The sequence below is a fragment of the Bacillus rossius genome, chromosome 12, assembly GCF_032445375.1.
Source record: "Bacillus rossius redtenbacheri isolate Brsri chromosome 12, Brsri_v3, whole genome shotgun sequence".
In the NCBI taxonomy this organism is placed as follows: Eukaryota; Metazoa; Arthropoda; class Insecta; order Phasmatodea; family Bacillidae; genus Bacillus; species Bacillus rossius.
Window position 1 is genome coordinate 22765141 of NC_086339.1, and position 25371 is coordinate 22790511.

Genomic DNA, 25371 nt, shown 5'->3' on the forward strand with positions numbered 1-25371 from the left:
ATTTTTTTAAATTAATAAATTTATTTATTTCCTTTTTTTTCTTACATTTTTGATTACAATTGACTAATTAATTTAATTTTAGAGTAGCATTTAGCTGGATATAATTTACAAGTTATTCAGATAATTTAAATAAAATCTTGATTAGTATATAATTATTATTTTGTTCCCATCACAGGAAACATTAATGAGCAAACTATTGAGGTTTAAATCAGCCTACCCTACTGCTGACTGCCCCTTGGAATGGTGCGGACCAACACGGCTGGCTTTACTGTGACTTCTCCCTTACACAATATACAGAATTATGAAAAATATCTACTGACGGTGGCCTAAAAGGTTTCCTGCAGTGATGCATGTCCTGCTACAGCAATTAAGCAGCTGTTTCTATAGTTTAGCTGCGCTGGTTTAATACTTTGCTCCACACTTTCATCCACACAGAAAATTTAACCATAAAATAAACGTAAATGAACTACTGGTTTCTTGGCTGACAGAAACCAAAAACCTTGCATCATTGAAGAGAAAAAAAAAAAAACATATCTCTGAACATTATTTCTCACCAACCTTAGCACTAATTTCTTCCAAGGGTATTTCCTCACTTTTCGGGCGAGGTAGCTTGGGTGATCTGGGTGAACTCTCACGCGACTTTGTACCACCTGGCCCAGAACTAGATGGCCTTGAGATGCGTTCTGAAATAAACAAACATCCATCTAGCATTTTTTAACACATTTTAACAAAGGTAATATTTTTTCAAGTTTTGCTAGTTTTTAACTGGCACAATTGTTACTAGGTGTAACAACTTCAAATGTGCATTCATTTGAATGAGTCGATATGGTTGGTTTTATCTGTATATAAGGTGTTTGCCGAATACAGACCATCCATAACCTCACAAATATATGTGAAATATGATTCACAGAAATTGTTCTAGATGTTGAAAACAAAATTTAAAATAAAATACATTTTTAACTTATTACTCTTAATGGTTAAATCTAAAAACCTGAAGTGTCTGAAGAATTTATAGTATTCAAAAGAGTTGATATTCAGGGAAAATGATTGCAGATGATAGTTGAGGAAAGGAAATTATAAATTTAAAACTACAGACCCTGTGTAGTTGACCAGAATTACATACATAATCTATCAAAGCTATCAAAGGAATCTTTGAGTTTGCCACCAGCAACAAACTTTTCTGACACAAAAGGAAATATTTTCTAGTATCTTGAACTAAAAATATTTTTTTTTTTATTTGAAAAATCAAAATTTAATGGGTTGAATGTTTGTTCAGAACCTAAGTTATGTTTTTGCTCATTTATTGTTACATTCTTGACTCGAGATCTAGATTACGATTTAAGGCAATCTGTTAATAATAAAATTTTAAGATACAGATTTGAGAAACAGTAATTTTGACTCATCACTGATTTCTGTTATTTTACAAAATATTTTTTTCAGGCGTATTACACTATTTTATTTGCTGTTTGCTGTTTGATATTCAGTATAATTAGTCAGTTGCAGCCAGTAAATCACTATATTCAGTAATAGGTTATTTTGATACATACTGATACACACCTTAAAATTACTGCAGTTAAATGTTTAGATAATTCTTCCTAATTGTGTATCCAATTGTATTTAAAACATTAAATATTAAAATAAAGAAAGGAATTGGATGTGTTTGTGATGCAAAGTTATATATGTAATTACCAAAATATTTTTGATTCTGAAAATATTTATAAAACTTGGAGAGACATTGTTCTCAGGAACAATTGTTGTGTATAACATAGCCAATTGTATTTTAATGTTAAAAATTAAAATTAATGAAGCAGTTAAATGTGTTTGTGATTTGAAACTATACAATTACCAAAATATTTTTGATTTTAAAGGTATGCATTATAAATATAATGTAAAACTCTTATATAAACTGGATATGCAATAAGGTTTATCTATGAAAGGAAAACCAACACGTAGAGAGTCTATGCCATCCCATTCCAGATAACCAATTGTCAATTGGTGCATTCAGTGCTTATCACAAGTGTTTGTGAGCAGGCTGGAAGAACTTGTGGCAAGACGCAACTGCATGTATAACACTCTAGGCAAACACAGACTATGAAATATAGACATGTTAATTAGTTAATAGTTCAGTCTAACTGCCTGAAAAAAAAATTAACATTAAAATCACACATGTATTTTTAAGTGCACACTTAACAAGGCATAAATTATAAAACTGCCCTATTTTGCCTGTTTGCAGCTTTTACTGAACAGTCATGTGAAAGAAAAACAATTTATATAACATGGATTTAAAAACACCCTGAAAAAACTCAGACAGACTCCTCTAGAAAAAAAGAAAAAAACTTCTGAAATTCACAATGTCTGTCTTATAAGCAAAACTCCTAACTTCCTGAATACTAATTTCACAGGAGAGAGAGGAAAATAACTTTAAACTCCATTCTTACTACTAGTTGTAACAAATTGCTACTTTTAACTCATTATTTTTACTTTTCACTGAGAATATTAATAATGCTAAGGTAAGATTAATACACACTTATGTCTGCTTACTGTAATATAACACTAACATGAAACTTTTACACTAGTTAAGAGGTTTGCTGAAATGGGAAGTGTTTTTCAAGGACAAATTTCTTGATTATAACCTTTGGGAGAGGACATTCAAAAAGTAAATGCACGGTACTTAATGCAAAAATGTAACAATTGACAATATTGGAGTTACAAGGACAATGATATATCGAATAAATTAAGCTTAGAAGTTAGAAAGTAAAAGTTCTAGTGATTTCTTACCCTGCGAGTCAGAACGATGTTTGGCTGGAGTTGCAGGGGCGGGAGGGGGCAGACTGTCTCGCCTCATGGCAGCTGCGAATCCTGGTACTTTGTTGACCGTGAACAAAGGGCGGTGGTGGATGCCATCCCGATTCGTACGCACCCCTGAAACAAACAAGCAGAATGCTCATTTCGCTCAAACACCGGTAAAAACTAGCAGTAAAGTTGAGGCCACACAAAAAGCTAGGCATTGTTTGCAATATTTGCTATGATGATTAAAAAAAAATTTTTTTTCTTGGTATCAGAAAGTAACTTACGCTAATGAATAAACTTTTTTATTTACATTTCATCGAAGTCCAAGAAAAACAGATCCAAAATATTGTAAAGGCTATTTACTTTTGTGATGAACTCTGGTTGTGTTTTAGGTACTTCTTATTGAAGATGGTTGTAAAAGTATTACTTTGAAATAAAGAATGTCAGAGATGTATTACTGTAAATATGGGATTATATTACAAGAACAGTGACGATTCGTGGTGATGGTACGGACAGCTGTGAAAGCTACGAAATCTAAACTTTCTTAGGCTATCATAGTACTACATATATCAAAAACAAATACTTAAAAAAATTATACTCTTTGAAGTGTTGAATCAAATATCAAATAATTAAAATAAAGTGACTCTCGATTATCTGTGGTAATGAGTGGCAAGGGGTCCATGGATAACCAAAAAATACAGTTAAAAAAAAGGTAAAAAAAAAAATGTTAAGTTAAAAAAATTTTTTATCCCAAATATCTAGTTAAACACTCTATAAGGTTGCAAATAATAGGTACTAAAGTATTAGATTTAACATACAGAAAAAGTTGCAGCATGTATGTATCACTAAAACACAGTCGTATTTTACATCTAGCTGGTAGATGTTTAATTTTTTTGTTGAATGTCAAGTACCACTAGTTTGCGTTTATTATTAGACATTACAGCCTAAAGATTACAACAGCTGTGTTGCGACTGCTGCCTTGAAACTGCGCAGGTCAGTTATCACTAGCGTGAGTCACAGGACACATGAACCGTGCTGGCACCAACCTGATCGACTGTGACTATCGATTGATACGCCATCCAAACAATGAAATTTAATTCTTTTAATGGCCATCACAGATGAATATAGCAGTGGCTAAGTAACATGCAGGATAAAATACATGTGAGCACTAACGTGAAGCAGGGTCGTTGTTCCTGAGCGCCCACAACCCGTACATGGGCGGTGACGGACACGGCAGAACATTGCTGGGAAGGTCGAGAAGTCTAGCTATCATGTGCATCTTTTTCTGTCGAGCCTTTATGCGACCCTTTGTCAGCCTGAAGCGGAGAAAACAATTATTAGCCCTGTGATGCAACAACGACCCTTTGTCAGCCTGAAGTAGAGAAAACAATTATTAGCACAGTGATGCAACAGGATAAAGTCCAAGGATAAAAAAATTGTTTAAAAACTGTACACACTTATTTTGTCATTTAAAAATTTGCTTATATCATCATTAAAAAAAAGAAACAAATTTTATACATAACTTTGCCATATTAATTTTGGAGTTGACCATTTGTTTTAATACTCATGTCCATTCACAGATTTTAATTAAGTGTATGAAAAACATTTGAATTCATAATACATATATTTGCAAACAAATAAAGTTCTTCATCTAAACCAGGGGTTGGCAGACCACGACTCTTTTCATAGGATTTTACGGCTCTAAAAGTCATTACGCTGCTGTCACGGCACCAAAAAAATCAGATCTCATCAGACGCTTGGAAGAGTATGAAAGAGAGAAATCAAATTAAATTTCTCACCATAAGTGAACGGCTGCAAAACTAATGTCTAAAATAGAGAAAATCATATTAGATACGTGGAATAGTCTTCTTGAAACCAATGGAAAAATAAAATAAAAACTTGCATTTGCTACTCTATAACAATCTTTGGCTCTACCTATTCATGAGAACAAACATTCTCTTCAATGAATCAAATAAAAACAAATTAACCAATGACAACTTACAATTGAAATATATTACAAAATTGAATATAAGTAGTTACTTGCCAGATATAGCTAAGCTTTCAAAAACGATACAAGGTCACTGTTGTTCCAACTATGTAAGTAATAAATTTTACAAAGCGTAGGTGGTTTATTTTAATTTTAATAATAAATAAATTAAATGTATCTAGTTTTTTCTTGTTTTATCAGTAGAGTTCTCTTAATGACCACTGTATTATTTTTTCTCTCTTCACATTATGCACATATTTTCTAAGTAGGCTTTAATTTTAAGACTTCATGTTGAATTTGTAAATAAAATATTTTGATGTTATCTCTTTTTTTTTTATTATCTTAAAAGTTCTATATAGATACAGATAAAAAACATATGTATCTTCTTTGGCAAGCATGAAATATTCACGTGTAGAGTATTTATTCCAAAAAGAACACAACCAATATATTTTATTTAACCACTAATTATTATGTTTGTTTAAATAATTTATGACAGTCAACACTTTACATGATGGAAATACTTATGTTAGTGGCGGAAATTAGCTTTTCCTGGCACAACTGTTTAAACTACCGCACAAACGAATGAGGTGCACCTGCCTTCCATCTTGGATGCTTGAAACCGTCACCCAAATGCAACAAATGACCAGCACGGTAGTGAGAGTGCCAAAGTCGGGCGATTCAGAAGTTTTAAAATACACACCATATTCACACCCAGGATTACAGACAGGATCACCTTACAACTGACATATTCACTAAATACAAACAAGTGCACGCGTTCTTGAGGTACATCCTCTACTTCAAAAGTTAAAAAAAAGCTATCTAATTATCAGTTTTGTACGTACAATGTATGAACCAAATTTTAGGACAGCCAAATAAAAATATGCAGGAGGTACCTCTGATTAGCAGCCATACATCGTATGTGGTCGTCAAATATAAACTTGGCGGACAGCAGTAGAGTGCGGCTGGATGGACTTGAAGACGATAACGGCCTATGAACCGTTATGTGAAGACATCTTGAATCCTCCTTGTCACCAGTCACTTCTATGTCCTACAAAAAGTTCTCACAGATAATACTTACACAATTCTCCAGAAAACAAATCTACATATTATTCTACACAGGCATTTTCAGGACCTTTTATAATATTTTCTTACAGATCACACATTTTCGTTGTTAGCAGCCACGTGGACCGTACTTTAGTTCAGTAATAAATACAAACACAATTTCTGCTAATTTCATTTGATAATAAAAAAACTATTTTTTTTTTTTTTTTGCTTTGTCACAAAGTCTTTTTCATCATAGATACATACAGAAAGTAAGCTGCTACTGTGTTGCATGGTGTTAGATCAATTGTGACTATTGATTTAAACGCAGTTGAAACTATGGCATTCATTTCTTTTAATAGCCATTGCAACTGAATGTCCATGTTTTGTAGTGTTGCCATTGTTGATAAAGTTTATTAATTTTTTTCTCAAGACTGGTACGTGTGATGAAATGAATACAAATAATATTTTGTTTTGTTGTTTGAAATCTCACAAAAATGCCATGTTTTGAAATGTTCATGCAATTTATCTGTTACGGTTTAGCGAGACAGGAGTGAAAAAAAAACTTTGAATACTCGTTGTATGCTTAAAACAGTGCTTATTGTTCATGTTTTTGTTTATGAGGTCCTATTAAAACATAAAAAAAACAAGTATTTATACTGCACAAATGACAACCTCAACAGTGGACGTTTGTATAACTCACGAGGTATGCTATGTTAAATATTCGTAAGTAAAAGAATACTCGTTGTTACAAATTGTTAGTATTCAAGGTATAATTGAATATGAATAACAAATTAATCATATTCAAAATTTTTGTATTTGCACAGGCCTACAAATCATGGCAGACATGCATGGTGCATTTAATAAAATCACTATCAGGAATTACACGAAAAGGTTAAATAATGTTTCTAAAAGAGAAAACTTAATTTTAAGATTATTCAAAAATTTTTTTTTAGAATTGTAGCATATCTTCTACATTAATAGACTATTATTTTGTAGCTCAGAAATGTTTTTAGTGCCTACTTAGGAAAAACTATGCCTAAACCCTATTATGTAAATAATGTGGTCTTTTAATTTTGGGCTGTTTAATATTAAAATGCAATTTAAACAATTTAAATTTACTTCCAATGTATTTAGACAAATATTTGTACTGCCAATAGATTTTAACAAGAGTAGTGTCATAATTCAAATAACTTAACTTGATATAACACTTTAACCCTTCAAATAACACTTAACTGATTGTAAAATTAATTATTTTGACTAACATACACTCCTGTGAATAAAAAAAAATGTATTTGATTAGCGCTGTTTTGGTTAACGCTCTGTTTTCCCGAAAGGAATTTGTGTATCACTTCGAGGGATGGGTGTATTATACATTTATCCATTTAAATTTCATATATATTATATTTAAATTTATTCTACCAGTGTTAACTATGTACCACTAAAATTTAGAAACACAAATCCGGATGTGTAACTGGTGGTAATGATGATAACTGGTGGTAATTTCATTAGTTGTTTTCCACCAGTTATCATCATTACCACCAGTTACACATCCGGATTTGTGTTTCTAAATTTTAGTGGTACATAGTTAACACTGGTAGAATAAATTTAAATATAATATATATGAAATTTAAATGGATAAATGTATAATACACCCATCCCTCGAAGTGATACACAAATTCCTTTCGGGAAAACAGAGCGTTAACCAAAACAGCGCTAATCAAATACATACATACATACATACATACATATATATATATATATATATATATATATATATATATATATATATATATATATATATATATATATTAGGGATGGGGCGACCGAATCCAATATCCGCCGAATCCGCCGAATCCTAGGGATTCGAAGGTTCGGCGGGTCTGATATAGGATTCGTCAAAGGATTCGGTTTTTACTATTTACGGGAAAAAAATACAGTAAAACTCGCTTACGAGGTCCCGCATGGTAGGTTTTTCCGTATAAAGCGTTTAAATTGCCCGAGGTCTCGTCATTTACGCCATTAAATGTGTGATATAAAGTCCGTTAAAATTTTTTCTGAAACTTCCTGTCTGAAATAATGGCACACGTAAATATGAAGAAAAGACAAATGAACAACAACATACGAAGAAATTAGAGCTGTAGCAAACCGTATGTATTCGTTACTGAGTAACGGGTGCGGCATCTAGTAACGAGTAACGACACGTTACACACGAATGCATTTCGTTACTCGCATCTTTCGTATGTTTCACGCATGCACGCGTGTATTCGTTACAAAGAACTATGTTTGTTTATTAATAAAAGTATAATTTGGAAATTCGTCGTCCAAGTTTTTTACTGTTTATTAAAGGTATTGTGTGTGTAGACAAGTTTTAGATTCGAACAGAAACAACGTAAGAAAGTATTTTTTACAAATTATAACTATGTATGTTTTTGTTTTTTATAATCGCGTATTTTCACGTTTTATGTTCTTATCTTAAAATATATATTATAATAAAGCCGCTCTAATGAGAGTTAATTGTTTCTTGGTTAACAAAAGCTGTTAATTATCAAATATTTTTAATTGTTTATATTCGATTTATTTTTATTTACGCGACGTCATACTGTACGCGTACGAAATACGACTCGATACGATGCTGTTACATAACATAGCATGTGCCATGTCATGCGGTATCAGAAGTAACGAGTAACGATACGAAAGTAACGAGTACTAATTGTTATAGTAACGAATACATACGGGTACACATTTTTTCGTTACTTTTACACCTCTAGAAGAAATATGGATGATGTACCATAACTACAGTACAAACCGAATAGTTATTTTAAGATAATTACCATAAAAAGAGCTAAAGATTCTTTGTAGAATACCATAATTACTACAGAAGCATGATAGCTACCATATTTGCACTATAGTTACCGTAACAACTGAGATGTATATTTACCGTGATAGTAATGTATTATTTATTCATGACATATTAAATTAAAGACCATTGTTAAAAAAAAAGGATGTTAAACTTTGATATGTACGGTTCGCACATGTTGCTAAGAAATAATGCGATCTGAAAGAATGCAGTACTACTACGAAAAGTGAAAATGGTACTCGTGGATTTTTAGGTTATGGTAGTCTCTTTCGTTTTTCAGTAATATCGGCCGAAAATTAACGAGCGTACTGTATCGGCAGTCGGCAGAAATGCCGATTCAACTAAATATTGGCAAAATCGGCTTCTTCAATACAGCTCTACATTTAATGACATGAGTAAACATATTTCAGACTTCAGGATATTGAAAAAGACTTTAATTTCCATGTAGGTTTATTGTGTGTATGTTTTTTTTGCAAGTGTAAATTGAATGAAGTAAAATGTTTTTATTTTTATTACTTTCAATTGATTAAACTTTAATGACCAGTTACAGATATTTATGACACTAATTTTGAGGTTAAGCAATTTTACTAAAGCATTCCAGCCAAGCAGGTTGCCAGCGAGAGACGCTTCTCTTTTGCTGGAAACACTATCTCCAATCGTAGAGCTATTTTAACTCCTGAACGTGCAGAACAAGTTATTGTTCTGAATGATAGATTAAAGAACAGAATTTAATACTCTGTGACAATCTCTCTCAGAATTATTGTGCTGAAAAGTGGAAATGTTGAAACAATGTGAATGTACTTTTCAAACAACATGATTTTTGGTGCTAAGTTTGTTGAAGCTCAGTAAGGACTCCAGAAAAATTGACAAGGGTGAAATTTTTCCAAAGATATGTTACATTTACACAAACATATACTTGGTTATGTTAGTTGGATGATATCAGTTACTAGTGAACCAATGGAAACAGGTAAGATTCAATGAAAAAAAAATGTTTTTTTTTTTCTAGCAGTGCAATATGTAAACACACTCTGTAAATAGTTACCCAAAATTAATAAGCCCACTTCATTTTAATACTTTATTCAAACATGATATTAAGTTTAAGATAAAAATAATTTCCCAAAAGTGTAACTGTACCACAAAAGCTCGAGCTCGGCTCGAAGTAAAATTCTTAGGCTCGCAGACCTCTAGCTTATTTATAGAAAAAATCCTAACCGCTAATCTGTACTAAAACTGAAATCTCTCAAGAAAAAATTGTTGTCTTTATATACACTTAAACCAGAAATGTACCAATCTACATGTGATAAAGTCAAGGGACTTTTAGTGCAAGCAGAATACATCTCACTTACATTAGATATGTGGACATCATCTATTAAAAGATTCGGGTTTGGGTTCGAGATTCGGCAATTCCAGTCGAGGATTCGAGTTAGGATTCGGATTCGAGGAAATCAGGATTCGCCCCATCCCTAATATATATATATATATATATATATATATATATATATATATATATATATATATATATATATATATAAATATATATATAAACACTATTAAAAACATTGAACGAACCACTTTAACAGTGCAGCAAGTGACAAACATGTCATACCTGCAAGAAGCCGACAAACTTGGCAACGCCCCAGCCAAGACGACGAGTATCCGGTTCCACGAGGATCAACTGAATCGTGTCAATCACCAGGAATCGTCTGATCTTCTGACCATCTTTGTTTACCACAGTGCACGCTATTAAGTCACTGTTATCTGTAAAACATATGTTTCACACCATCTGTTAAAAAACAATATTTTCACAGACATGAAACAAAGCTGATTTAGTTACAAATATATTCTGTTCACTATGCAGAATTAATATTTTTTGCATAACTAGAAAGAATACAATAAACTGTTTTAACTAGGTATTTTTAATTTAATGTAATTTTTTATTCCAATAACTATCACAACCACAACAACAGCGGTTCAGCACGGATCAGATCTCTATAAAATGTTTTACATTATGTAACATTAGAGTATAAAGTAACTATATTCTTATCAACTACCAAAACTATTTTTATTAAAAGTTACATTGTAATGAAATTTCAGTGTTTTCAAACACAAAAAATTTTACATTACAATTTTGCACCATCAACATTATTAACATTATTCTCATATCACAGCAATCAACTTGTAATGAGCATCTTGTATTACACAATCACCTGAAAGCACTAGGTGCCATCAAATTATATATTCATCTACAAAAAAACAACCTACATACTTTGATGATAAACCAAACCCTTATTTTACACATTCTTCCACTTCAAAACATTTCTTGTGGCCCAAGAAGAGCTACCATAGTATTAATTCTTCCCAAAGGAAATTTTCCTGTTTTTTTTTTTTTTTGCAATTTAATATCTGAGCCTTGAGGAGTTTAAAAAACAAGGTCAATGATATGTATTCAGCAACTTATTGCCCACTATTAACAAGATCATGCAATTTAATACTTCATGTATTAACGCAAATATTTTGACCAACTCAGGAAGTTCTCCCAGTTAATAATCCAAAACTACATTATTAATTCCCTCTAGAAACATTTTAAGGGGCCCCGCCTAGTCAGAGGTATATTCGCCTTGGTGACGGGGATTGACAAACGTGACAATTGCAGGCGCTTCTTAAGCTCAAGTCTCTGAACTGGCGTGCAATCTTCTCATCGTGCAACTATTGAGATTTGAGCGGTAACCACAGCATTATGTACATGGCGGAGAAATGAAGGTAACAATCAGGGGCGCAACAACGGGGAGGGAGGGGGGAGAAGGGTATTTTGCCCCCCCTCCCCCCCCTGAAACTTTGAAGTGGGGGCAAACGGGGGCAAAGAAAATGCTGTGTAATCAATTTTTAGATAATAAAACTGCTTAAATAGTACCATTTTCCACCTTGAAATACAAAATTTTCCCAGGGGGAGGACCCCCGGACCCCCCGCTTCAATAGGGGGGATCGATGATTCTTTATAAAAAGGTATATCGCTCCCCCTTTGGAAATTTAGTTGTTGCGCCCCTGGTAACAACGTAATGCAAGAACCTGTAGTACTGTCAATAATCTTTACCGAGAGTTTTATTTATACCTAAACGTTATTCTGAAAACATGCCTTTTAGGCATTTTCACTCTTCTAAAACGACAGTCAAAAAAAAACAAAAATCAGCTGCCCTAAACCTATTCTTAAATGTTCTTCGTGAACGGACACCAAAGTGGAATTTGGAGCGGTTCTCCGAGCAACTCACTCAGGTCCAAGACGTGGTCGACCTGGACGCAGGCCTGCGGGCTGGTGAGCGGCAGCTGGGTCTCGGGCTCCGCCCTCAGCGCCAGCGACAGCTCGCGCACCAGGAAGAACGCCCGGGTGGCGCGACGGGCCCGCTCCACCTCCCCGCACGGCAGCCGCCGGTCGAACTCGATGCCCGTCATGGGGGTGCCCGTCGGCGGCAGCAGGATGTTCGAGTCCATCATCAGGAACTCCACGTTCAGGGGCCGCTTCTTCATCTCGTTGTACTCGTCCTCGAACATGTCCAGGAAGATCTCTTCGCTCTGCCACAAAACAACGAGCATGACTGATTAGTGCAGCTGACAGAAGAGACGCTTTAAATAAAGAATATACATATATATTCCTTTTTAATTTTTACTTGGGCTTACTGTCTTGTCCACAGTAAGACCATCAGAGATGATTAAAAAAAGGACAGACCAGGCGAATTAGAACAGGAATCAACTATGGTATCAGTTAAGGTTTCCAACCTCGTATTTGCCTGGAGTGATTTTTCAGGAAATCATGGAAAAAGTAGGTAAATCAGGACTGGGATTCAAACCCTCGTTCTCTGACATTTGAGTTCAATATTCATCATTCATCACATCACTTTGCTTCATAAATAATTACATACATTTACTCTTATGTAAGGTTATGCAAATCCTGTTATCTTTAATTTTGAAGGATAAATGATATGATAAACTTTGCGAAAATTAATAAAAAATAAATTCTTTACTAAGGTACTCTTTTTAATGAAAATTGTTTTTCTTTTTTGTAATAAAAAAATAATGTAATGAAACTTTCTCACTACATAAAATTGCTAGTTGAATAGCATAGTTTTACAGGTAAAAAAATGAATTAATTTTCACAAAATATAAATAAAAATAAACATTATTATTTTATTATTTCACAACAGTTTGGCCACAGTTAAATTTTAAAATTATTTTAAATTGTGAATGGGCCTTTTTTTTTTATATTAGAGGCTATTCTAAAGTTGAGGTTGTCATATTTAAGATTCAAGATCTTATAATGGAAAGTCTTATGTTCAAGATTCTCCTTTCATTCAAGGTCACCCTCACATTGAGGGTTGTTAAATTCAAGGTTTTATTTCAATCTGTTATAACTAACAGAGGCCATCTTATCGAGACAATTGAGAGCATTTCATATTACACTCAATGGCATCTTAAATTTGACACTATTCTATAAAAATGTTGGATGAAATGCTTAATATTTAAATTCATAATATAAATAAATAATTATTTTAATAATTTAAATAAACTAAATTAATATTCATTAGACAGTTGATAATTAATTATATTAAAGAAAATTTGTTGCATTGGCTTTTGTTAAGAGAATATAAAAAAAATTGCAAATGAACTTTCAAAATATTTTAATATTGAATTTTTCTTTTAACCAGATTTTCAAACAAAGGCATGTAGAGTTGGGAACCCCTACAATGTAGTAATGTTGTGTGGTTGAAACTTAACATTTTTCAACATACATACATACACATAAATTATCAGAACAAAAGTTGATTTTGATATAATTTTATTCTTTGTATAGTAAGGCATGAAATCACGACGCACCTTGTAGAAGTTCCTAAGCAGGGAAGTGCTCTCCTCCTTGGCTCCCTCGATGGCCGCCAGATGACAGTCGTGCAGAAAGCTTCTGCCATTCTTCATCACCAGCTGAGTCAATAACCTGATAGCCAGCTCCAAGGTAACCAACCGGATACGAGAATCTAACACATAAAATATCGGTGAGAGTATCAGCAAAATATTATCAATACCTACCTACATCCACTAATAACATTGGGAACAGGACAAATTATTAATTTTTATGACACCAACGACTCTGCCTTTCAAAGATTAAGTTGATAGTATGAAAATGTTCACTGGTCAACCTTCTAACAGCTATGGCTGATGCGTGCCGCACACCGCCATTGTCGGCAGACGTCGATTCTCTCGCCTCACTCCTATTGGCCGCAGCACCCATCCCCATCAGCGCCCGGGTGGATGCAGCTGCGGTCATCCATCTCAAAACGCGCCCGGCTGGATGCTACTGCAGTGTCCACCTTCTGCACAAGGGGAGGGCAGCGCCACTTCCCCTCCTTCCCAATCCGTGCAGCCAATTTGCGCCACACTTGCTCCTCATTGGTTTCCTTCCTCTCCTCCTGGCTAAATGTACGATACAATAGGGTAAAGACACTATGCTCTCTAGTTGTCGACCCGCCTTGTCGCCTCTCAGGACTCGTCGCCGCAACTCATTTTATTTTTCTGCCTGCTGGGACTGCCTACACTTCAAGACCTGCGACCTCCAGCCTGTGAAAGCCTGGCTGTTGTCATCATCGTCACCTCCGCCTGCCTGCCACAGATTCGACCAAGGTGACCATACATTTACAGAGGCTTCACACTAATTGCTTCCCATCTGTTTACAAGAGAATCCTACTTAAGTTTATTTGCTCTTGGTTGTCCGTTTACAGACGTGTACCCTCTGTCTGTTTACAGACAAGCTTTCTGTGATATTGCATGGATGGCATGATGCAAATAAGTCAGCAAGATCTTCACAGGCACCCTGTTTTGTTTTCCCTCAACCCAGTTGGCACTATGGGGCCTGATTCGGTTATTGTGCTCAGGGGGCACAAAAAATTGCCTAGCAACCACCCGGGATTGCTTCAACTATCTTTCACCGACTGTTGGCCTTGTGCATGCTCCGATGGAGAACCCCTGGCTCGTTAGGACCAGTGAATGAGACGTGAAGTGGGCAAAGTAAAAGTGCTTTCGGCATCTGCGACTTCCATGACTCGGACGCGCTCCCAGAACTTGGCTGCCTTGTGGCAAGGTAGCAACTGACACCCAGACCCCTCGTCGCTTCCTACCTGAGATGCATGCATCAGGGAAGGCTTTATAAACAGAATGTGTAAACCATAGAAAAACATACTGAAACCGCTCTTCAAACATTTTTTGAAAATATTAAAAAAATTTTGCTTGTTTTTAACCACGGAAAACGGGCATAAGTATTCACATGTTTTACTGTTCTTTAATGTTATTGTATATTTTAATTACCCTAAGCCTCTTAACAACATTGCCAAAAAAAATTTAAGACTGCAAAGTCCTCCTTCCTATAAGCAAGTAATTCAGCTATGGGCTTCGAACTCTTAAGACTAAGCTGGATCTGCAACATAGGATTACTGCACTGTCATGCCATTATATTTTTCGCAGGACAATTTCTGATGACGTTTCACAACAAAATCATTGCATTTTGTGTTTTGAAGCAAATTTTGTAGCCAGATATGATATATATTTGCATATTTGTATCAGCATACTATGCTGCTTGTTATTTTTATGTTTTGTTTATATTTTTGTTATTTAAAAACATAATAATTTCATTATTAAAAATTTTTTGCCTGAATAATTGCACTGTGTTCACTTGTTAGCAGTGCAATAGCATACAGCCAATAACAACTCAAAACATTGAAGTCTCTCTAGCTAACGCACAGGAATTTTACTAGGGATGAATGTGTCGCCAGTAGATCGGGAAATTCAAGGAAGTTATAACAGTTCACACACACAATACGTCAACACCAGTGATAGCACACAATATGCAATATCAATAAACAACCCAACTGAAAGTCCCTATCAGCACCTTGCTATCTACATGTTATGTAATAGTAGCATATTTAACTCAAGATGCCTACTAGACTGCAGATATAAGAACTATATATAGACTTTTTTTTTATAAATCATTCAATGCCAATGGAAAAAAAAATGTTCAATTCTTGATTTTTTTAGGATACTTTTATTTCTCCACCAAGGCTTGATCTCACACACCATGTTGATTTTTTTTGTCATTACTTATTTTAAGGGCTTTTTTTTTTAAATTTTAACTCAACACCTCCCCTGCAATTTTTTTTTCGGCTACAAATATTTTCATCAGATATTTGCTAAGTGTACTTACTGGCTGTAAAAAAAGGCACGCAAGTCTTCGTAATTCTCAAGAAATATCTGTAGAAATATTTTTGGCAGTACTTCATTTAACTTATTTAAGTACATTTGAGGGAAAATCATTTCATTCATATTGTATAGAGTGATTTTGTTTGATGTATTAGTTTTTTGGACTCATTTTGTTATAATTGGTTTTATATCATTTCCATTGGTATCATTTAAGATTTTTTCGGTTAATTCACATTAAAATGTTCAATTAGATAACATTTCCACACATTTGAGTCGTTTCCAATGATTTATTTCGTTTGAATTCATGCATATAATCTTTGGAATTTGTTTCTATTCAAGTAAACTTATTTCGTTATAAATAGATTCTTTTGATGCTTTTTGGCCTTTTTCTACTTCATTTTACTTAAATAAGTACATTTGGGTAGAAATTGTTTTATTTATATTGTTTCGGTAAGGGAGGTGTTGAAATAAATTTTTTAAAATAGGGAATGAAAAAAGAAAATGAATCAACATGGCGGGTGAGGCTGAGCCCCAGAGTAAACCCAAGCAGGTCATCGCACTCACTGGGCTGGCAGCTGCTCAGGATGATCTTGATGAGCTTCTCCACCAGCAGGACGTTGTACCAGTGCATGGTGTCCGGCTTCTCCGAGGGCAGCAGCACCAGGTCCAGCAGCTCCTCGTTCACGCCTGCCAAACCGAACCACCTGCACTGCCGTGGGGCTCGCTCGCCCTCCCTTGCCTGCCGTCTCACACACCGTTCCAGCCATCGCTGTCGTTCAAGGGGCACCGCCTACCCGGGCACACATGCCACGTGCACAGCTAAACGAAAAAAAAAAAAAAAAAATCCACACCATTTTAAAACTGCTCAAGATATCCGAATGGTGTCTGCTTACGAAAAGCAATTACGAATACGGCGAGCGCGAATTTTCCGGCTTTTTTTCTTTAAAATGAATTTTTAGAAGAGTGAAAATGGCTAAAAAGCATGTTTTCAAAATAATTTTTAGACATGAAACTACCTGTACAGATTCTTGAAAGCACCCAAAGGCCTTGCATTAGACCTTTATTTTAATTTCTCCGCCGTATAATGTAATGGCTACCGCTCAAACATCACCGTTTTCCCATGCACGACAAGACAACTGCGTGACAGTTCAGAGTTTTGAGCTTAGAGGCAATGCAGCGCTAGAAGCACCAGCAAGCATTGCACTTATCCTGCCTGACTAACACAAATACATCTCTCTCTGACAAGGCGGGCCCCTTAAGGACTATTCCTGCCAATATATCATGATGGCTACCCTGTATTTTTATGTTTCATTTTGTTTAATAGCTGTAAAAACAAATATCCCGCAAGTGCTCATTATTTTGATCACTTACTTTCATGACAGTTGCAATGAAAAAAATGCAAATGAGCTATCATGATAAATTTACACAAATAGCCCTCACATAAAAGTAATGAGTAGAAAAAGGAATAACTAACATGAAATGTGAGACTGTACCTTAGCATCTGAAATTATATACGATAAAAACTCCAAAAATAAAGTAAGGATTAATATATACTAAGTAGTGGCTGCTGTTGAAAGGTGATGTGTGCTGGACTGGTGAAAACCGAAACAGAGAGAGAGGTTAACCCTTAGCATGTAGTCAGTGAGGAACCAAGTTTCAGTGGCAATTACGTTCAGCCAGAAAGCCAGCCTGTACAGTTTGGAGCAAAAAGCAGCGTACTTCACAACCACTCAACAGCCACCACTGAACCAAACTATCACCAAACATGCACACTGAACTCAGCAAACAAATAAATCCAATACAGAAAACTCCATACCAAATTCAAAACTAAATTTTTAATATTTTTCACAAGTGGTTTTGTGAAATCTTCATTTTAGCCATCTAGTCCAGGCCCAGGTTCAGATCCTGCTGCAGGAAATCCCAAGGTACTTAAAATGAAAAGTTTAAAGATATTTGCAGCAGAACTGTAACTAACAACGAAATAAGCAAAAATTACAAATAATATAGCTATTTGTATGAAAATAAAATGACTAAAAGCTTATGTCCTACCATCTACAAAAGCCAGTGGAAGCATGGAAAAGAAACAAATCAGGAATGCATAAATTTTTGTCAAAGTAAAATTTATTACCAAAAATAATAAAACCAAACATGCACAAGTATAAATGTTTTCCAACACTTAACATTTTCCAGAACTGGAGGAATGTAGGAACACAATTTAACTAAGAAGAGTAGAGTTAAACATCCATTAAATTATTGATTTTGAAGTTAAAGCACATGTGAACAAGAATGTCCAAAAATTATTGCCAAAAATTTTTTTTTTTCCAGCGGATATATCAAAATCATTCTTGTAGCAAAATCTTTAGGTCTCATCAGAACTGCCATATGCCTCACTTATTAACATTAATAAAATCTTAAGGTTCACACATTACAAACCCTTTTTAGATTCATAAAACTTAAAAAAAATGCTAACATAATTTCATACTTATATTTTACACTAAAGAGCATATTAATTTGTACTCCACATGTTCGTATTTCCATTACATACTGGAATTGGGTTAACTGCACGGTAAAACATCTCTCACTACTTCTAATATTCAGTAGGGAACATTGATAACAAAATTTTCAAAACATACGTTTTGGATTTTGATAAGAAATTCTCTTAAAGAATGTTAATGAATGAGTATGAAACAGTTCATTTGTTTATATGAATTCACAGTACTAGTTTGAAGTAAATTATTTTCTTTCCAGTTTTTTTTTTTTTTTAAATTTTAAGCATCATATCCTTTCAGTTGTACAGGTGACTTCAAATTTAAGATTGACCAAAATGTAAAATAATCTAATTTAAGTAAATATAAAATATAATTAGGACTGTAGGGAATACATTTTTTCAACTCCGGAAATTTCTGGATGGGAAAGATTTTTTCCTGTGGGAATCGGAACAGGATCAGGAAAAACATTTACTGAAATAAACAGTGCTAGCTGATTCTATAGAATCAAAATATTTCCTGACATGTCCTTTGTAGAATTAAGGATTTTTGAGCAGTTAAGTGGTGTACTAAGTTCACACTGTTGGGGTCAAAATTTAAATTTAAAAAAAAGTTTTAAGTTTTCATTCAAGTGTTAAAATTTAAAGCTCAATTCGTAAGTAAATTTTAGATGCATATAAAGGATAGAATATGTGAAGAAAATAATAGCTTCAGAAATAAGCAGTTGGCCACCATTCATTTCCATTTGTTCTTTAAAAGGAGTAAAACTTCTCTGAGGGTGGGTTTAAATATAATGTACACTGAGAAGCTTTTAGCTGCCATTTATATAGTTCTTTCTTTCTACAAAAATATTTCCCTTTAAATTTATGAATTTAATACTTTTTTTTAAATTAAAGTCTAATAAAACAGGGGAAACTTAAAATGCTACTTTCTTTATCTGTTCTGTGTATGCCTGCTTGGGTAAAAGGAGCTAACATGTTCTTTCTTCATTTGTGCCATGAAGTGACCCCCTTTTTTTTTTTCAACCCGCAGCTAACCTTCGCCTGGCCACAAATACTTCACTAGTGGTGGGGGCCGGGGGCGTACATCTGGGTGGTTTCTGTGTATTACTTACCCGAAAATCATGGCCCAGCACGTCAGGATAGCAGGGGCCTTATTCCTTACATTTTTAGCCGGATGTTTCGTACCAGATTCTGACGAGTTTCCCCTCACTTTTTTTTTAAAACCACGGGACAGGTATAGCCTTGTGCGCTGTTTTACAGATGTACTGACATCGTCCTGGGCAACGCCCACCCGAGCCCAACATGCCCCCACCTCCCTCCTCACCAATCATCTCTCCGGCTCTATCTGTGTTGGCGTGTACAGCGTGATGCATGCCGGCGATCAAATAGCTTCTATTGGCCCAGAGAAGGGTACAGGTGATTACCGCTAGTAGCAGGGAAACGTTCCCATAAATAAGTTTTAAAATAACTTTGTAATTTGTTTTCTTTACTTACCAAGGGCTCTGTTCTTTTCAGATACAACACTCAGACAGTCCAGAATGCACCCCTGAGAAGCACTATTATTTTAAAATTTTATATATTGAAATACATTTTTTTACGTATAAGTTTCATAACATACGCGGCACGGATCTAGTAACAAATAACGGACACTGGCGAAGTGAGAAGAGACCTGGTCAGTGGCCATTTTCTGAAATCTGCCCAGTCTTCAACCATCACCACCATAAGTAGGAAGCGTCTGCACCCCTGGGACTTCATCACTTGCCATCATCACTTGACCTGTTACTTCTGTTTTCTCACTTAAATATTTTTAATTGTTCTGTATTAGCCTCGGATCATATCTCGGGAGGCAGGCTGTTTAGTTAATTAATTATAACTCTTTTTAAAAGGTTTCACAAGTATTACGTGTGGAACTTGTCGACCACAACTATATTGTTATGTGCTGTGAGACGTTCTTACAGTTACAACTAGGGCAAGATTATACTGTGAATTGCGATAAAATCGAAATAATACACTGCGTAACAATGAAATGCAAGTTATATCTTGGATTTAAGCAGCATTTGACCAAAACTTCACTCAAATCAAAATAAAAGTATATTTTAATGTTTGAGATTCAAGGAAGAATAATATTTTTCTGACAAAAATTGTACCAAAATGCATAGAAATAACTTAATTTGTTTTATTGTGCATCTTTTATTGAATCGTTTTTCAAACCACATGCTTGCCAATTTATTTTTATTATTCTGAATGTATCTGTTTTTAACCAATTTATTAGAAATTGTTTTTATCATAAAAATGCAGCATACAAATAAACTGACAATAAAGGGTAGCTTGCTGCATTTTTTTCTATTCTGGAAGAGGACTGGTTAAAAAAAAATACAATAGCCGGGAAGGGATACATGGCTGTAGTTTTGTCATGGAATATTGCATTTGAAAGCAGAGGAATCTCACACAAAAAAAAACAAAAAAACAATTATGTTGGGTCAGTGTCACATCTTAAAAAACGGTTAACATAAACTCGTGGAGATTGTGCCAGTTCACTGACATTTACAAGTGTAGAGAAGGGAGGGAGGGAGGGAGGGAGGGTGGGAGAACTATCAACACCGCTACATGGCCTCACACACTTACAGAACACATACATACAAATTCGCTGGTTTATTTTTAGATTTTCTCTCCTTCAGCCGAATGCCAGCCCAGCCAGACACATCACTCCCTAGCGCCAGCTACGGCTGGGCGACTGGCATCAGACATAGCACAATGGAGCCATTCATAGTGTTTTTCATGCACTGCTCAGATACTTTAACTAAACAATTTATACTTACTCGTAAATTACTTATTAAAAACCAACACATACTCATTAACACAAATATTCAGACACACTGCAATTATAACATTTTTTTTTCTAACCCATAGTTATAAATTCACACAAGAATCGCATTACACTTTTTTAAACTAAGAATCAGCTTTAAATATGCTACCCATATGCAGGTAAATACAATATGTTGATTTTATTATGTTCAGGAGTGTATGGTACCTTCATTTTAATTAGAATTCAGAATTTTAATATAAAATTGAAAAGTAACAAAGAAAATACTAGACCAGACAAAACAACAAACATAAATTTATTCTTATGCATTTTTGCTGCAATCTTTTCAGTCGAGTTTTAATTCATTATTTGACTCCAATTTCTAGTCGTTCATATATCCCTTTAAAAATTTATAAAGAATGTCAACTTCTTCATGGTTCTAATCTAATGAGAAAGTCAATGTTTTAGTAAAAGTATCACTGAGAAATAATATATTGCATGAAAATCTTCATAACTATAAATACAAAGATTCACAGTAAAATAAGCGCAAAATGCTATCCATTTAAAACTTCTCCCCAATACAAATATATTTTTTCATTTAAATTTTTTTTTTACTTCTTAAACCAAATATCCTACTTAAACTGATTAACTGAACATACTTGATTTAATGAAGTTTTTTGGACATGCACCATTGCAGTTTTGCGGCAGTGGTCGCCCTGGTAACGGGCGACTGATTGCGGCTGGGCGGGCCGGCTGTCACAGTCGGTCGGTGGCGGCGCGCACACGTGTTTAGGAAGAGAGGAGCTGACGGCTTCGAGATTAAAGACGTGCGCGGCACGTCGCGCGTCAGTTGGTTCCGTTTGTCCGACATTAGCTGATTCAGTCCTGTTTTAGGTGAATTGTTTTATCTTCATATTTTTATTTTCTGAATTTTTCCATGACAAACAGTGTAAAACTCTAATGGTGTATGATCAAAAAACTGCACATTAAATAAAAATTCCCCAATGTACGAATCATTTAATGAATGTAATACAAACATACAAACATATTTAAGTTACTTATTTTTTTCCAGCATACTATATCTGATATAGCTGGTGCAAAAATAACATGGTACTTAATATCTAATTAGAGTTGAAAACAGTAGCACCTTGTTATTGGACATCAAAAAGTGGAACCTGTAGATATCAAGCAAATTAATTCTAAAAAAACATAATCAAAATGTCCATGAAGCTCCTACAGTTGGTTTGCAATCGCCACTGATCGCGAGTTCAAGTGGGATCTGCCGCAAAGTAGGGAATTAAGTACCTTTGTTGTTGCCCAGAGCGTAGAGCAGGCAGAGGGCAAACAGGGCCGCGTAGTCGTTCTCCGAGCACTGCAGGGTGTTGAATATCATCTCGAGGAAAGGCCTGCTCGCCAGGGACTGCACCGGGGCCAAGGGGGGGGTGGCTGGCGCAACTGGCGCGGTGGCGCACGCTGGCGCAGGCGGTGCTCCCACTTCTGCAACGTGCCGAGAGCGTGCGCTACACTTCCAGGAGTGATGCCGCTTGGGAACTAGAGCTCTACATCGTCATTCGGGTAGTTACAAATAAGACAGGAATTTTGTATGACTTCATTTCACTTTTTGCAATTTATAATATTTATTCTGTTGTAAGCCCAGGGAAATTAATCCTTTTTTTAATCACATCATATGTGGTACAGAATTTCTTTTTTTACAGATTATTAAATAGCAGCACATATTCTGAAGACAATTGTAAGAATATAAAATCTAAGAAATCTCTTAAGTTTTGCTAACTTACCTATATCCCTAAGTTGTAAATATTAATAAATGGAAGTAGATACATGTTGCACACGTGACAACTGGTATTTATTTTATTCCTGTTGTTATTCTATGGAACGATGACTAAGTACTACAGCAAAAATACTATATTAAATCATAATGTGATTTCATAGGATTATTAAATTTACATAATACTCCCACTGGTATTTAATGCATGAGATAACATATAACAGAAAAAATTAGTTCAACTCTCTCACATCTAACAGGGGGATCTACCCACTATAGCTTTACAGTCAGGGACAAGATTACGGTATACAGTGAAATGAGATAAAACCAAAAGAAAAAAAACACAGAAAAGCATGTCAATACACCATATACGTAATACCAAAATTCCAGTTAATATATCAAAAAGCACCGAAATTCAAATAAAATCATGAAACAGTTCAGCATTTTCAATCAAAACTTATCTCTTAATGACAAATATCTTATCTTTTAAATATAAATTCATTGAAAGTAATTTATTTAGCATGATGTTTCTACCACAATTTAATAAAAAAAGATTGGAAAAACTTTACATTTTCAATCTTGCAATCATTATTACCCTCTTTTATCGCATAATCATCACACTCGCATAATCATCGCACCCATATTTTAGGGCATCAAAATTTGGATTAAAAAAAACCTCTCGCGTGAATGTCACATGATGTTTTTACTTTTTTGGTCCCGCTATTAGATTCCGAACGCCTTGTGTGGGTATTTTTTCCGTATAAAACAATGTATTTTAAAATAGAAATCTAATATTTATTCGGACATTACCTCTTACTTATTTAATTTACGTAAATACGAAGTTGTCTGACGTGTAAATTTTCTTTTAAAGACTTTTTAAACGTTAAAACTTTAATTTGTTCGACTGCGTCGCCGCGGTGTACCGCTTACAAAAATGTAGCCAGCGCTCGTTGCAATCATTAATGTTTGGTTATGTTGCTCCCGTACAGAGCGCGCACACGTAGCCGAGTATCGATGTCTCGCCGAGTACATGCAAAGCACGCTCTCTGTCGAGTGCTGAGGTAACTACATCTGATGGCCCGAACTCTTTCGTGGTTAGTACTACGATGGTTACGCATTCGTTCGGGCTCGCATTCGGATCAGATATTGTTTTTCTATTTAAAGTTTAAGAAAGGTTTTTGTTGCATGACTTTTTATTAATTTAAATTGTTGGCATGCTCCTTTATACTTCACTTTTTAAATAAACGTACCTTCCATGAATGGGTTTTGTTTTTATAACTTTATCTAACAAAAAAAATTTTTTCAGCATAATCCTTGCACCCCTACTTTTCAAACTTGATTTTAGAATAAAATGTGCGACGATTATGTGAGAAAACATGTAGTCACTTTTTTTTTTACCTTACAACCTTAGAACTTTTTCAAACACAGAAATACTAAACAGATTTATTTAATTTGTTCTGAAAAATTTAGGTATGCTTATTAAAAATCATTATATTGAAAAAGTGCAATATGTATCAGTCAAAATGACACTATTTTAGATAAATTACTATAATGGAACTTTTAAGTATCATACAGCAAAACCCCTTATTTGCACTTTTCATGGGGACAAAGTAAAAAAGTGTAAAAAGCGGGAAAGTGTAAATAAAGGGAAAAGTATAAAAAGGAGTACAGTTTACCTTATTTAGAATTTTTTTCCTTTTGTTTAATAGTACATACTACAATGCAGGTACAAACACACTAACAACAAATTTTACTTTAGTATTTAATCAATTATTAATTTACCACATTTGACAAAAATAAAAAAAGAATGAAAGCCAAAATGTTTTTCTGATTACTTCCTAAAAAATAAATTTTAAATTTTCTTCTGCTTGCTTTTTTAGCTGTTCAAGGAGATTATTTGCCTCTCCAAATTATAAATACAGTTGCAACCGGCAGGGTTTATAACAAATACGGGCTACATACACATTGCTCACAGTAAAAAATTTTTTAAGAAAAGGCCGCAAATTGATGAATATTTACCGTCAATAGCGCGCCAAACGCGGAGAAAGGTCATTGTACTCGGTCAGCTGCTGTAACGACGCGGCGGCGCATGCGCACTCTATGCTCCGCCCAGACTCATGACGCCATCAGCCGCCAACCAATAGATGCGAGCTTAGCGGAAAAAAATATAAGCTCCACCTCCCGTGTACCAATTTTATCCAGTTCTAATACCAGTTTATTGGTATACGCACCAGTTTTCTCGCTGCCGTGACATGTTCAAGTTTACGTTTATCATGATGTCTTGATACCAATAATTAATTATTTACGATCCCCAGAAATAAATGGTTAGTTTAAAACATATGGCGTCAACTGTACAATACTTCCCAAATTATAAAAGACGTATAAA

The 25371-nt window shown here is 34.6% G+C and overlaps 1 protein-coding gene across 2 annotated transcripts in view; it reads right to left on the reverse strand.

Moving 5' to 3' along the window:
• LOC134537696 (protein CLEC16A homolog) overlaps positions 1-25371 on the reverse strand; it is a 47505-nt gene that overhangs the window by 5952 nt on the left and 16182 nt on the right. For both annotated transcript variants that reach the window (XM_063378419.1, XM_063378420.1), the window contains 9 exons: positions 22508-22699; positions 16476-16598; positions 13545-13699; positions 11945-12245; positions 10285-10436; positions 5671-5825; positions 3964-4106; positions 2779-2922; positions 559-683 (listed from right to left, as the gene is read on the reverse strand). In XM_063378419.1, coding sequence (XP_063234489.1) covers positions 559-683; positions 2779-2922; positions 3964-4106; positions 5671-5825; positions 10285-10436; positions 11945-12245; positions 13545-13699; positions 16476-16598; positions 22508-22699 — 1490 coding nt within the window. The remainder of the gene's footprint in view (positions 1-558; positions 684-2778; positions 2923-3963; positions 4107-5670; positions 5826-10284; positions 10437-11944; positions 12246-13544; positions 13700-16475; positions 16599-22507; positions 22700-25371) is intronic.